The sequence below is a fragment of the Engystomops pustulosus genome, chromosome 8 (genome assembly GCF_040894005.1).
Source record: "Engystomops pustulosus chromosome 8, aEngPut4.maternal, whole genome shotgun sequence".
Lineage (NCBI taxonomy): Eukaryota > Metazoa > Chordata > Amphibia > Anura > Leptodactylidae > Engystomops > Engystomops pustulosus.
In genome coordinates this window covers 7,705,965-7,723,284 of record NC_092418.1, presented here as the reverse complement: position 1 = coordinate 7,723,284, position 17,320 = coordinate 7,705,965, and the positions used below count along the sequence as shown (strand labels likewise).

Below are 17,320 nucleotides of genomic sequence, written 5' to 3'. Positions count from 1 at the left end.
CTGGGTGCAGGGGGGGGGGTATATATAATACAGGAGAGCGCCCCCAGCAGGAGGGTCACTGGGTGCAGGGGGGGGGGGTATATATAATACAGGAGAGCGCCCCCAGCAGGAGGGTCACTGGGTGCAGGGGGGGGTATATATAATACAGGAGAGCGCCCCCAGCAGGAGGGTCACTGGGTGCAGGGCGGGGGGGGGGGGGGGTATATATAATACAGGAGAGTGCCCCCAGCAGGAGGGTCACTGGGTGCAGGGGGAGGGGTATATATAATACAGGAGAGCGCCCCCAGCAGGAGGGTCACTGGGTGCAGGGGGGGGGGGGTATATATAATACAGGAGAGCGCCCCCAGCAGGAGGGTCACTGGGTGCAGGGGGGGGGGGTATATATAATACAGGAGAGCGCCCCCAGCAGGAGGGTCACTGGGTGCAGGGGGGGGGGGTATATATAATACAGGAGAGCGCCCCCAGCAGGAGGGTCACTGGGTGCAGGGGGGGGGGGTATATATAATACAGGAGAGCGCCCCCAGCAGGAGGGTCACTGGGTGCAGGGGGGGGGGTATATATAATACAGGAGAGCGCCCCCAGCAGGAGGGTCACTGGGTGCAGGGGGGGGGGGTATATATATAATACAGGAGAGCGCCCCAGCAGGAGGGTCACTGGGTGCAGAGGGGGGGGGGTATATATAATACAGGAGAGCGCCCCCAGCAGGAGGGTCACTGGGTGCAGGGGGGGGGGGGTATATATAATACAGGAGAGCGCCCCCAGCTGGAGGGTCACTGGGTGCAGGGGGGGGGGGTATATATAATACAGGAGAGCGCCCCAGCAGGAGGGTCACTGGGTGCAGGGGGGGGGGGGGTATATATAATACAGGAGAGCGCCCCCAGCAGGAGGGTCACTGGGTGCAGGGGTGGGGTATATATAATACAGGAGAGCGCCCCCAGCAGGAGGGTCACTGGGTGCAGGGGGGGGGGGTATATATAATACAGGAGAGCGCCCCCAGCAGGAGGGTCACTGGGTGCAGGGGGGGGGTATATATAATACAGGAGAGCGCCCCCAGCAGGAGGGTCACTGGGTGCAGGGGGGGGGGGTATATATAATACAGGAGAGCGCCCCCAGCAGGAGGGTCACTGGGTGCAGGGCGGGGGGGGGGGGGGTATATATAATACAGGAGAGCGCCCCCAGCAGGAGGGTCACTGGGTGCAGGGGGGGGTATATATAATACAGGAGAGCGCCCCCAGCAGGAGGGTCACTGGGTGCAGGGGGGGGGTATATATAATACAGGAGAGCGCCCCCAGCAGGAGGGTCACTGGGTGCAGGGGGGGGGGTATATATAATACAGGAGAGCGCCCCCAGCAGGAGGGTCACTGGGTGCAGGGGGGGGGGGGTATATATAATACAGGAGAGCGCCCCCAGCAGGAGGGTCACTGGGTGCAGGGGGGGGGGGGTATATATAATACAGGAGAGCGCCCCCAGCAGGAGGGTCACTGGGTGCAGGGGGAGGGGGGTATATATAATACAGGAGAGCGCCCCCAGCAGGAGGGTCACTGGGTGCAGGGGGGGGGGGGGTATATATAATACAGGAGAGCGCCCCCAGCAGGAGGGTCACTGGGTGCAGGGGGGGGGGGGGTATATATAATACAGGAGAGCGCCCCCAGCAGGAGGGTCACTGGGTGCAGGGGGGGGGGGGTATATATAATACAGGAGAGCGCCCCCAGCAGGAGGGTCACTGGGTGCAGGGGGGGGGGGGTATATATAATACAGGAGAGCGCCCCCAGCAGGAGGGTCACTGGGTGCAGGGGGGGTATATATAATACAGGAGAGCGCCCCCAGCAGGAGGGTCACTGGGTGCAGGGGGGGGTATATATAATACAGGAGAGCGCCCCCAGCAGGAGTGTCACTGGGTGCAGGGGGGGGGTATATATAATACAGGAGAGCGCCCCCAGCAGGAGGGTCACTGGGTGCAGGGGGGGGGGGGGGTATATATATAATACAGGAGAGCGCCCCCAGCAGGAGGGTCACTGGGGGCAGGGGGGGTATATATAATACAGGAGAGCGCCCCCAGCAGGAGGGTCACTGGGTGCAGGGGGGTATATATAATACAGGAGAGCGCCCCCAGCAGGAGGGTCACTGGGTGCAGGGGGGGGGTATATATAATACAGGAGAGCGCCCCCAGCAGGAGGGTCACTGGGGGCAGGGGGGGGTATATATAATACAGGAGAGCGCCCCCAGCAGGAGGGTCACTGGGTGCAGGGGGGGGGGGGTATATATAATACAGGAGAGCGCCCCCAGCAGGAGGGTCACTGGGTGCAGGGGGGGGGGGGGTATAATACAGGAGAGCGCCCCCAGCAGGAGGGTCACTGGGTGCAGGGGGGGGGGTATATATAATAAAGGAGAGCGCCCCCAGCAGGAGGGTCACTGGGTGCAGGGGGGGGGGTATATATAATACAGGAGAGCGCCCCCAGCAGGAGGGTCACTGGGTGCAGGGGGGGGGGTATATATAATACAGGAGAGCGCCCCAGCAGGAGGGTCACTGGGTGCAGGGGGGGGGGGGTATATATATAATACAGGAGAGCGCCCCCAGCAGGAGGGTCACTGGGTGCAGGGGGAGGGGTATATATAATACAGGAGAGCGCCCCCAGCAGGAGGGTCACTGGGTGCAGGGGGGGGGGGGTATATATAATACAGGAGAGCGCCCCCAGCAGGAGGGTCACTTGGTGCAGGGGGGGGGGGGGGTATATATAATACAGGAGAGCGCCCCCAGCAGGAGGGTCACTGGGTGCAGGGGGGGGAGGGGGGTATATATAATACAGGAGAGCGCCCCCAGCAGGAGGGTCACTGGGTGAAGGGGGAGGGGGGGTATATATAATACAGGAGAGCGCCCCCAGCAGGAGGGTCACTGGGTGCAGGGGGGGGGGGTATATATAATACAGGAGAGCGCCCCCAGCAGGAGGGTCACTGGGTGCAGGGGGGGGGGGGTATATATATAATACAGGAGAGCGCCCCAGCAGGAGGGTCACTGGGTGCAGGGGGGGGGGGGTATATATAATACAGGAGAGCGCCCCAGCAGGAGGGTCACTGGGGGCAGGGGGGGGTATATATAATACAGGAGAGCGCCCCAGCAGGAGGGTCACTGGGGGCAGGGGGGGTATATATAATACAGGAGAGCGCCCCCAGCAGGAGGGTCACTGGGTGCAGGGGGGGGGGTATATATAATACAGGAGAGTGTCCCCAGCAGGAGGGTCACTGGGTGCAGGGGGGGTATATATAATACAGGAGAGCGCCCCCAGCAGGAGGGTCACTGGGTGCAGGTGATGATATCTCAGGGTCTCACCTCTTTCAGGTAACAAGAAATCCCCCGGAGCGCGGCCGACATGGAGGAAGGAGACGCCAACTATAGAGGAGGGAGAGGAGATGACAGCGGTGACATATAGAATATATAATGGGACGTCTTATACTGAACCCCCCTCCCCAAAGGTCCCGTCCGGCTGCTGCTAACATCTCAGTGTTATAATGAATCCAATAGGAGCCGTCCTTACTGCTGGTGCCGATCCTGTATCCTCCAATAGGAGCTGTCCTTACTGCTGGTGCCGATCCTGTATCCTCCAATAGGAGCTGTCCTTACTGCTGGTGCCGATCCTGTATCCTCCAATAGGAGCTGTCCACACTACTGATCCTGTATCCTCCAATAGGAGCCGTCCTCACTGCTGGTGCCGATCCTGTATCCTCCAATAGGAGCCGTCCTTACTGCTGGTGCCGATCCTGTATCCTCCAATAGGAGCTGTCCACACTACTGATCCTGTATCCTCCAATAGGAGCTGTCCACACTACTGATCCTGTATCCTCCAATAGGAGCCGTCCTCACTGCTGGTGCCGATCCTGTATCCTCCAATAGGAGCTGTCCACACTGCTGATCCTGTATCCTCCAATAGGAGCCGTCCTTACTGCTGGTGCCGATCCTGTATCCTCCAATAGGAGCCGTCTTTACTGCTGGTGCCGATCCTGTATCCTCCAATAGGAGCCGTCCTTACTGCTGGTGCCGATCCTGTATCCTCCAATAGGAGCCGTCCTTACTGCTGGTGCAGATCCTGTATCCTCCAATAGGAGCCGTCCTTACTGCTGGTGCCGATCCTGTTTCCTCCAATAGGAGCCGTCCACACTGCTGGTGCCGATCCTGTTTCCTCCAATAGGAGCCGTCCACACTGCTGGTGCCGATCCTGTTTCCTCCAATAGGAGCTGTCCTTACTGCTGGTGCTGATCCTGTATCCTCCAATAGGAGCCGTCCTTACTGCTGGTGCTGATCCTGTATCCTCCAATAGGAGCCGTCCACACTGCTGGTGCTGATCCTGTATCCTCCAATAGGAGCCGTCCACACTGCTGATCCTGTATCCTCCAATAGGAGCCGTCCACACTGCTGATCCTGTATCCTCCAATAGGAGCCGTCCACACTGCTGATCCTGTATCCTCCAATAGGAGCCGTCCACACTGCTGATCCTGTATCCTCCAATAGGAGCCGTCCACACTGCTGATCCTGTATCCTCCAATAGGAGCCGTCCTTACTGCTGGTGCTGTATCCTCCAATAGGAGTCTATTGTCTCTCAACGGCAGGGATGTCTCCCCCCCCCCTGGCAGTGGTGTCTCCCCCCCCCTGGCAGTGGTGTCTCCCCCCCCCCCTGGCAGTGGTGTCTCCCCCCCCCTGGCAGTGGTGTCTCCCCCCCCCTGGCAGTGGTGTCTCCCCCCCCCCTGGCAGTGGTGTCTCTCCCCCCCCGGCAGTGGTGTCTCTCCCCCAGCAGTGATGTCTCGTGCGGTCTCTTACCGGGACCTGGCGCTCCAGGCACAGGTTGAAGTGCTTCCTCTCCCCGGGCTTCAGCCTGCGCAGGGGGACTCTGGTTTCTCCTATGAACTCGTTATGGCTGAGCTTGTCCTCATCACAGACAGAGATCCTGTGGAGACAGAGACGGTAATATACCGCCATATAGACCACAATATACCGCCATATAGACCACAATATACCGCCATATAGACCACATTATACCGCCATATAGACCACATTATACCGCTATATAGACCACATAATACCGCCATATAGACCACATTATACCGCCATATATAGACCACTTTATACCGCCATATATAGACCACTTTATACCGCCATATATAGACCACTTTATACCGCCATATATAGACCACATTATACCGCCATATAGACCACATTATACCGCCATATAGACCACATTATACCGCCATATAGACCACATTATTCCGCAATATATAGACCACATTATACCGCCATATAGACCACATTATACCGCCATATAGACCACATTATACCGCAATATATAGACCACATTATACCGCTATATAGACCACATTATACCGCCATATAGATCACATTTTACCGCAATATATAGACCACATTATACCGCTATATAGACCACATTATACCGCCATATAGACCACATTATACCGCCATATAGTGCTGATTCATAATACAACAGCATAAAGCTTAAATCAAACCGCCAAATAGTGTCAAGTTAATACCGCCATACAGTCCATATACAGCGCACACATTATACCGCCATACAGTCCATATACAGAGCACACATTATACCGCCATACAGTCCATATACAGCGCACACATTATACCGCCATACAGTCCATATACAGCGCACACATTATACCGCCATACAGTCCATATACAGAGCACACATTATACCGCCATACAGTCCATATACAGCGCACACATTATACCGCCATACAGTCCATATACAGCGCACACATTATACCGCCATACACTCCATATACAGAGCACACATTATACCGCCATACAGTCCATATACAGCGCACACATTATACCGCCACACTCCATATACAGCGCACACATTATACCATCATACAGTCCATATACAGAGCACACATTATACCGCCATACAGAGCACACATTATACCGCCATACAGACCATATACAGAGCACACATTATACCGCCATACAGTCCATATACAGAGCACACATTATACCGCCATACAGTCCATATACAGGGCACACATTATACCGCCATACAGACCATATACAGAGCACACATTATACCGCCATACAGACCATATACAGAGCACACATTATACCGCCATACAGACCATATACAGAGCACACATTATACCGCCATACAGACCATATACAGAGCACACATTATACCGCCATACAGTCCATATACAGAGCACACATTATACCGCCATACAGTCCATATACAGAGCACACATTATACCGCCATACAGTCCATATACAGAGCACACATTATACCGCCATACAGTCCATATACAGAGCACACATTATACCGCCATACAGACCATATACAGAGCACACATTATACCGCCATACAGACCATATACAGAGCACACATTATACCGCCATACAGTCCATATACAGAGCACACATTATACCGCCATACAGTCCATATACAGCGCACACATTATATCGCCATACACTCCATATACAGAGAACACATTATATCGCCATACACTCCATATACAGAGCACACATTATACCGCCATACAGTCCATATACAGAGCACACATTATACCGCCATACAGACCATATACAGCGCACACATTATACCGCCATACAGTCCATATACAGAGCACACATTATACCGCCATACAGTCCATATACAGAGCACACATTATACCGCCATACAGACCATATACAGAGCACACATTATACCGCCATACAGTCCATATACAGAGCACACATTATACCGCCATACAGTCCATATACAGCGCACACATTATACCGCCATACAGTCCATATACAGCGCACACATTATACCACCATACAGTCCATATACAGAGCACACATTATACCGCCATACAGACCATATACAGCGCACACATTATACCGTCATACAGTCCATATACAGAGAACACATTATACCGCCATACAGACCATATACAGCGCACACATTATACCGCCATACAGTCCATATACAGAGCACACATTATACCGCCATACAGTCCATATACAGAGCACACATTATACCGCCATACAGTCCATATACAGCGCACACATTATATCGCCATACACTCCATATACAGAGAACACATTATATCGCCATACAGTCCATATACAGAGCACACATTATACCGCCATACAGACCATATACAGCGCACACATTATACCGCCATACAGTCCATATACAGAGCACACATTATACCGCCATACAGTCCATATACAGAGCACACATTATACCGCCATACAGACCATATACAGAGCACACATTATACCGCCATACAGACCATATACAGAGCACACATTATACCGCCATACAGACCATATACAGAGCACACATTATACCGCCATACAGACCATATACAGAGCACACATTATACCGCCATACAGTCCATATACAGAGCACACATTATACCGCCATACAGTCCATATACAGAGCACACATTATACCGCCATACAGACCATATACAGAGCACACATTATACCGCCATACAGACCATATACAGAGCACACATTATAACGCCATACAGTCCATATACAGAGCACACATTATACCGCCATACAGAGCACACATTATACCGCCATACAGTCCATATACAGAGCACACATTATACCGCCATACAGTCCATATACAGAGCACACATTGTACCGCCATACAGTCCATATACAGAGCACACATTATACCGCCATACAGTCCATATACAGCGCACACATTATACCGCCATACACTCCATATACAGTGCACACATTATACCGCCACACTCCATATACAGCGCACACATTATACCATCATACAGTCCATATACAGAGCACACATTATACCGCCATACAGAGCACACATTATACCGCCATACAGTCCATATACAGAGCACACATTATACCGCCATACAGTCCATATACAGAGCACACATTATACCGCCATACAGTCCATATACAGCGCACACATTATACCGCCATACAGTCCATATACAGAGCACACATTATACCACCATACAGACCATATACAGCGTACACATTATACCGCCATACAGTCCATATACAGAGCACACATTATACCGCCATACAGTCCATATACAGAGCACACATTGTACCGCCATACAGTCCATATACAGAGCACACATTGTACCGCCATACAGTCCATATACAGAGCACACATTATACCATCATACAGTCCATATACAGCGCACACATTATACCGCCATACAGAGCACACATTATACCGCCATACAGTCCACATACAGAGCACACATTATACCGTCATACAGTCCATATACAGCGCACACATTATACCGCCATACAGTCCATATACAGAGCACACATTATACCGCCATACAGTCCATATACAGAGCACACATTATACCGCCATACAGTCCATATACAGAGCACACATTATACCATCATACAGTCCATATACAGAGCACACATTATACCGCCATACAGTCCATATACAGTGCACACATTATACCGTCATACAGTCCATATACAGAGAACACATTATACCGCCATACAGTCCATATACAGCGCACACATTATATCGCCATACAGACCACATACAGAGCACACATTATACCGCCATACAGTCCACATACAGCGCACACATTATACCGCCATACAGTCCACATACAGCGCACACATTATACCGCCATACAGTCCATATACAGCGCACACATTATACCGCCATACAGTCCATATACAGCGCACACATTATACCGCCATACAGTCCATATACAGAGCACACATTATACCGCCATACAGTCCATATACAGAGCACACATTATATCGCCATACACTCCATATACAGAGAACACATTATATCGCCATACAGTCCATATACAGAGCACACATTATACCGCCATACAGTCCATATACAGAGCACACATTATACCGCCATACAGTCCATATACAGAGCACACATTATACCGCCATACAGTCCATATACAGAGCACACATTATACCGCCATACAGTCCATATACAGCGCACACATTATACTGCCATACAGTCCATATACAGAGCACACATTATACCGCCATACAGTCCATATACAGAGCACACATTATACCGCCATACAGTCCATATACAGAGCACACATTATACCGCCATACAGTCCATATACAGCGCACACATTATACCGCCATACAGACCATATACAGAGCACACATTATACCGCCATACAGTCCATATACAGAGCACACATTATACCGCCATACAGTCCATATACAGAGCACACATTATACCGCCATACAGTCCATATACAGCGCACACATTATACCGCAATACAGTCCATATACAGAGCACACATTATACCGCCATACAGTCCATATACAGCGCACACATTATACCGCCATACAGTCCATATACAGCGCACACATTATACCGCCATACAGTCCATATACAGAGCACACATTATACCACCATACAGTCCATATACAGCGCACACATTATACCGCCATACAGTCCATATACAGAGCACACATTATACCGCCATACAGTCCATATACAGCGCACACATTATACCGCCATACAGTCCATATACAGAGCACACATTATACCGCCATACAGACCATATACAGAGCACACATTATACCGCCATACAGTCCATATACAGAGCACACATTATACCGCCATACAGTCCATATACAGCGCACACATTATACCGCCATACAGTCCATATACAGAGAACACATTATACCGCCATACAGTCCATATACAGAGCACACATTATACCGCCATACAGACCATATACAGAGCACACATTATACCGCCATACAGTCCATATACAGCGCACACATTATACCGCCATACAGTACACACCTCAGGATCTTCTTGGCCATGTCCTCGGCGGTGATGCCGCAGTAGGTGAGGTTCTCGTTCCACGTGGGGTTCAGGGTGTTCCTCACGATCCGGGTCTTCAGTTTGTTCGCCTGCAATAAGAACGAGCCCCATACATTACCCCCGGCCGCGTCCTCTCCCCTCACTAGTAATCAGATTTTCTTAGTTATAAATTCCCTATTTATCCCTTTTAGCCTCAGAACCTCCGGTTATTACGCGTCGCCCTCACTCCCCGCTGCTTCCTGGATAATTTGCCATTTTTCACTATTTTCGGTCCTGAAAGTTTACAGCCAGACATTACTAATCAGATTATCTATAACAGGATTAGCATCGATCCAGGCCTGACTAATGGAGCGCAGAGTCAGATCCTCTAGGACTGGATTAGCATCGATCCAGGCCTGACTAATGGAGCACAGAGTCAGATCCTCCAGGACTGGATTAGCATCGATCCAGGCCTGACTAATGGAGCGCAGAGTCAGATCCTCTAGGACTGGATTAGCATCGGTCCAGGCTTGGCTAATGGAGCGCAGAGTCGGATCATCTAGGACAGGATTAGCATTGATCCAGACCTTAATAGCCGATCCCAGATTCCAGTTACTTGGCTGCAGGTGATTAGATTACAATCAGGCATTATAAGACGATCCCAGAGAGAGTCAGGCATCTGGCGGCACAGCAGCTTGGCATTAGCGGGTCAGCAGCGCCCGGCGGTGATTAGTACATAAACCAGGATTAAGTACAAGGCACATGGAGATGGGGGCACAGAGCGGGCACATATGGCCAGGGTGGGCAAGACGTGGGATTAATAGCAAGAGAAAAGCCAAAATATCGTATGAGCCAGGGCACCGACAACAGGCCGCGCCAACCTATATAACCCGGGCAATACTACAGCACCCGGGCCGTGCCACCCTATATAACCCGGGCAATACCCCAGCACCCAGGCCGTGTCACCCTATATAACCCGGGCAATACCCCAGCACCCAGGCCGCGCCACCCTATATAACCCGGGCAATACCCCAGCACCCAGGCCGTGCCACCCTATATAACCCGGGCAATATCCCAGCACCCAGGCCGTGGCACCCTATATAACCCGGGCAATACCCCAGCACCCAGGCCGTGCCACCCTATATAACCCGGGCAATACCCCAGCACCCAGGCCGTGCCACCCTATATAACCCGGGCAATACCCCAGCACCCAGGCCGTGGCACCCTATATAACCCGGGCAATACCCCAGCACCCAGGCCGTGCCACCCTATATAACCCGGGCAATACTCCAGCACCCAGGCCGCGCCAACCTATATAACCCAGGCAATACTCCAGCACCCAGGCCGCGCCACCCTATATAACCCGGGCAATACTCCAGCACCCAGGCCGCGCCACCCTATATAACCCGGGCAATACTCCAGCACCCAGGCCGTGCCACCCTATATAACCCGGGCAATACCCCAGCACCCAGGCCGTGCCACCCTATATAACCCGGGCAATACCCCAGCACCCAGGCCGTGCCACCCTATATAACCCGGGCAATACCCCAGCACCCAGGCCGTGCCACCCTATATAACCCGGGCAATACCCCAGCACCCAGGCCGTGGCACCCTATATAACCCGGGCAATACCCCAGCACCCAGGCCGTGCCACCCTATATAACCCGGGCAATACTCCAGCACCCAGGCCGCGCCAACCTATATAACCCAGGCAATACCCCAGCACCCAGGCCGTGCCACCCTATATAACCCGGGCAATACTCCAGCACCCAGGCCGCGCCAACCTATATAACCCGGGCAATACCCCAGCACTCAGGCCGCGCCAACCTATATAACCCAGGCAATACCCCAGCACCCAGGCCGTGCCACCCTGTATAACCCGGGCAATACCCCAGCACCCAGGCCGTGCCACCCTATATAACCCGGGCAATACCCCAGCACCCAGGCCGCGCCAACCTATATAACCTGGGCAATACCCCAGCACCCAGGCCGTGCCACCCTATATAACCCGGGCAATACCCCAGCACCCAGGCCGTGCCACCCTATATAACCCGGGCAATACCCCAGCACCCAGGCCGTGCCACCCTATATAACCCGGGCAATACCCCAGCACCCAGGCCGTGCCACCCTATATAACCCGGGCAATACCCCAGCACCCAGGCCGTGCCACCCTATATAACCCGGGCAATACCCCAGCACCCAGGCCGTGCCACCCTATATAACCCGGGCAATACCCCAGCACCCAGGCCGCGCCACCCTATATAACCCGGGCTATACCCCAGCACCCAGGCCGCGCCAACCTATATAACCCGGGCAATACCCCAGCACCCAGGCCGTGCCACCCTATATAACCCGGGCAATACCCCAGCACCCAGGCCGTGCCACCCTATATAACCCGGGCAATATCCCAGCACCCAGGCCGTGGCACCCTATATAACCCGGGCAATACCCCAGCACCCAGGCCGTGCCACCCTATATAACCCGGGCAATACCCCAGCACCCAGGCCGTGCCACCCTATATAACCCGGGCAATACCCCAGCACCCAGGCCGTGGCACCCTATATAACCCGGGCAATACCCCAGCACCCAGGCCGTGCCACCCTATATAACCCGGGCAATACTCCAGCACCCAGGCCGCGCCAACCTATATAACCCGGGCAATACCCCAGCACCCAGGCCGTGCCACCCTATATAACCCGGGCAATACTCCAGCACCCAGGCAGCGCCAACCTATATAACCCGGGCAATACCCCAGCACCCAGGCCGTGCCACCCTATATAACCCGGGCAATACCCCAGCACCCAGGCCGTGCCACCCTATATAACCCGGGCAATACCCCAGCACCCAGGCCGTGCCACCCTATATAACCCGGGCAATACCCCAGCACCCAGGCCGTGCCACCCTATATAACCCGGGCAATACTCCAGCACCCAGGCCGTGCCACCCTATATAACCCGGGCAATACCCCAGCACCCAGGCCGCGCCACCCTATATAACCCGGCAATACCCCAGCACCCAGGCCGTGCCACCCTATATAACCCGGGCAATACCCCAGCACCCAGGCCGTGCCACCCTGTATAACCCGGGCAATACCCCAGCACCCAGGCCGTGCCACCCTATATAACCCGGGCAATACCCCAGCACCCAGGCCGCGCCAACCTATATAACCTGGGCAATACCCCAGCACCCAGGCCGTGCCACCCTATATAACCCGGGCAATACCCCAGCACCCAGGCCGTGCCACCCATTATAACCCGGGCTATACCCCAGCACCCAGGCCGTGCCAACCTATATAACCCAGGCAATACTCCAGCACCCAGGCCGTGCCACCCTATATAACCCGGGCAATACCCCAGCACCCAGGCCGTGCCACCCTATATAACCCGGGCAATACTCCAGCACCCAGGCCGTGGCACCCTACATAACCTGGGCAGTACCCCAGCACCCCGGCCGTGCCACCCTATATAACCCAGGCAATACCCCAGCACCCAGGCCGTGGCACCCATTATAACCCGGGCAATACTCCAGCACCCAGGCCGTGCCACCCTATATAACCCAGGCAATACTCCAGCACCCAGGCCGTGCCACCCTATATAACCCGGGCAATACCCCAGCACCCAGGCCGTGCCACCCTATATAACCCGGGCAATACTCCAGCACCCAGGCCGTGGCACCCTACATAACCTGGGCAGTACCCCAGCACCCCGGCCGTGCCACCCTATATAACCCAGGCAATACCCCAGCACCCAGGCCGTGCCACCCTATATAACCCAGGCAATACCCCAGCACCCAGGCCGTGGCACCCATTATAACCCGGGCAATACCCCAGCACCCAGGCCGCGTGTACAGGGCGCCAGGTTACATGTACTAGGCAGTGTCTGTCCCTATCCCTGAGCGGTGCCATCCTGGGGGGCGTGTAGCAGCGGGCATCACCTTGCAGGCGCCGGGCAGCAGGTGGATCTTCACATACGGGTCTGCGAGGCCATTAAAGTCCATCGGCTTCAGCCCCTAAAGAGGAGAAGAGAAAAGAATCAGTGTAAACTGTCCTCTACTCCCTCCCAAAGCTGCAGCAACAAACCCGCTGCCACCCTGTGATCCCTCCATGCAGCTCTGCAAGTGACTAGAGCACCTCGGCTCCTGTATACTCGCCGCCCCCTGGTGCCCATGTACATGGCGCTGCCTGGTGCAGGGACCCCCAGCCACTTACAGGCTTAGGGGATTTCCTGTATCCGCAGGGGATTATGGGTAATACCTGGATTATAGGGATCTACATCGAGTCATACTCCAGTTACTTCCAAAGCTGCGCCCACAGTTACAAGCCGCCGTCTGCTCGCAGCTTTGGATGTGACTGGAGAGAGTACAATAAGTTCCTTCTGAATAAAATAATTAAGTAAAAACTCCGGCAACAAACAGAAATGAGTCAGCGACGTGAAGCAAGGAACCCCCGAGAGGCGGCGCCAGGAACCCCCGAGAGGCGGCGGCGGGAAGTAAACACTGACAAACACACAACCCACCGGGGACACACAGCACAGCAACACTGGGGGGCACAAGTAACACACAACCCACCGGGGACACACAGCACAGCAACACAGGGGGGCACAAGTAACACACAACCCACCGGGGACACACAGCACAGCAACACAGGGGGGCACAAGTAACACACAACCCACCGGGGACACACAGCACAGCAACACAGGGGGGCACAAGTAACACACAACCCACCGGGGACACACAGCACAGCAACACTGGGGGGCACAAGTAACACACAACCCACCGGGGACACACAGCACAGCAACACAGGGGGGCACAAGTAACACACAACCCACCGGGGACACACAGCACAGCAACACAGGGGGGCACAAGTAACACACAACCCACCGGGGACACACAGCACAGCAACACAGGGGGGCACAAGTAACACACAACCCACCGGAGACACACAGCACAGCAACACAGGGGGGCACAAGTAACACACAACCCACCGGGGACACACAGCACAGCAACACAGGGGGGCACAAGTAACACACAACCCACCGGGGACACACAGCACAGCAACACAGGGGGGCACAAGTAACACACAACCCACCGGGGACACACAGCACAGCAACACAGGGGGGCACAAGTAACACACAACCCACCGGGGACACACAGCACAGTACACACTATCGCTCACATGACACATTGCTGCGCTGCCGGTTGTTCTCCTATTGATGCAGTTTGGACGATTATTGATCTTGTGGTTCCTGGATAAATCATCCTGTCAGGTCATTACCCAAACTACCAGGGAGCGATCAATAGCCACACTACACACACACACAGCGCAGACACTACACACACACACACAGCGCAGACACTACACACACACACAGCGCAGGTACTACACACACACAGCGCAGACACTACACACACACACAGCGCAGACACTACACACACACACACAGCGCAGACACTACACACACACACAGCGCAGGTACTACACACACACACACACAGCGCAGACACTACACACACACACACACAGCGCAGACACTACACACACACACAGCGCAGACACTACACACACACACACAGCGCAGACACTACACACACAGCGCAGACACTACACACACACACAGCGCAGACACTACACACACAAACACAGCGCAGACACTACACACACACACAGCGCAGGTACTACACACACACACACACAGCGCAGACACTACACACACTCACACAGCGCAGACACTACACACACACACAGCGCAGACACTACACACACACACAGCGCAGACACTACACACACACACACAGCGCAGACACTACACACACAGCGCAGACACTACACACACACAGCGCAGACACTACACACACACAGCGCAGACACTACACACACAGCGCAGACACTACACACACACACACAGCGCAGACACTACACACACAGCGCAGACACTACACACACAAACACAGCGCAGACACTACACACACAAACACAGCGCAGACACTACACACACACACAGCGCAGACACTACACACACACACAGCGCAGACACTACACACACACACACAGCGCAGACACTACACACACACACACAGCGCAGACACTACACACACAGCGCAGACACTACACACATACACAGCGCAGACACTACACACACACACACAGCGCAGACACTACACACACACACACAGCGCAGACACTACACACACACACAGCGCAGACACTACACACACACACACAGCGCAGACACTACACACACAGCGCAGACACTACACACATACAGCGCAGACACTACACACACACAGCGCAGACACTACACACACAGCGCAGACACTACACACACAGCGCAGACACTACACACACAGCGCAGACACTACACATACAGCACAGACACTACACACACACAGCGCAGACACTACACACACAGCGCAGACACTACACACATAGCACAGACACTACACACACACACACAGCGGAGACACTACACACACACACAGCGCAGACACTACACACACAGCGCAGACACTACACACACAGCGCAGACACTACACACACAGCGCAGACACTACACACACACAGCGCAGACACTACACACACACACATAGCACAGACACTACACACACAGCGCAGACACTACACACACAGCGCAGACACTACACACACACACAGCACAGACACTACACACACAGCGCAGACACTACACACACACACACAGCGCAGACACTGCACACACACAGCGCAGACACTACACACACACACACAGCGCAGACACTACACACATACACAGCGCAGACACTACACACACACAGCGCAGACACTACACACACACACAGCGCAGACACTACACACACACACAGCGCAGACACTACACACACACACAGCGCAGACACTACACACACACACAGCGCAGACACTACACACACACAGCGCAGACACTACACACACACACAGCGCAGACACTACACACACACAGCGCAGACACTACACACACACAGCGCAGACACTACACACACAGCGCAGACACTACACACACAGCGCAGACACTACACACACACACAGCGCAGACACTACACACACACACACAGCGCAGACACTACACACACACAGCGCAGACACTACACACACACACACACAGCGCAGACACTACACACACACACAGCGCAGACACTACACACACACAGCGCAGACACTACACACACAGCGCAGACACTACACACACAGCGCAGACACTACACACACACACAGCGCAGACACTACACACACACAGCGCAGACACTACACACACACACACAGCGCAGACACTACACACACAGCGCAGACACTACACACACACACACAGCGCAGACACTACACACACACAGCGCAGACACTACACACACACACAGCGCAGACACTACACACACACAGCGCAGACACTACACACACAGCGCAGACACTACACACACAGCGCAGACACTACACACACGCACACAGCGCAGACACTACACACACAGCGCAGACACTACACACACACACACAGCGCAGACACTAC

At 54.0% G+C, this 17,320-nt stretch overlaps 1 protein-coding gene across 3 annotated transcripts in view; it reads right to left on the bottom strand.

Annotated features, from left to right (window-relative positions):
* Positions 1-17,320, bottom strand: part of DOC2A (double C2 domain alpha) — an 81,645-nt gene that overhangs the window by 21,474 nt on the left and 42,851 nt on the right. For all 3 annotated transcript variants that reach the window (XM_072119463.1, XM_072119465.1, XM_072119464.1), the window contains exons 4-7: positions 13,743-13,817; positions 9,810-9,919; positions 4,811-4,937; positions 3,329-3,388 (exon numbers count right to left, since the gene is read on the bottom strand). In XM_072119463.1, coding sequence (XP_071975564.1) covers positions 3,329-3,388; positions 4,811-4,937; positions 9,810-9,919; positions 13,743-13,817 — 372 coding nt within the window. The remainder of the gene's footprint in view (positions 1-3,328; positions 3,389-4,810; positions 4,938-9,809; positions 9,920-13,742; positions 13,818-17,320) is intronic.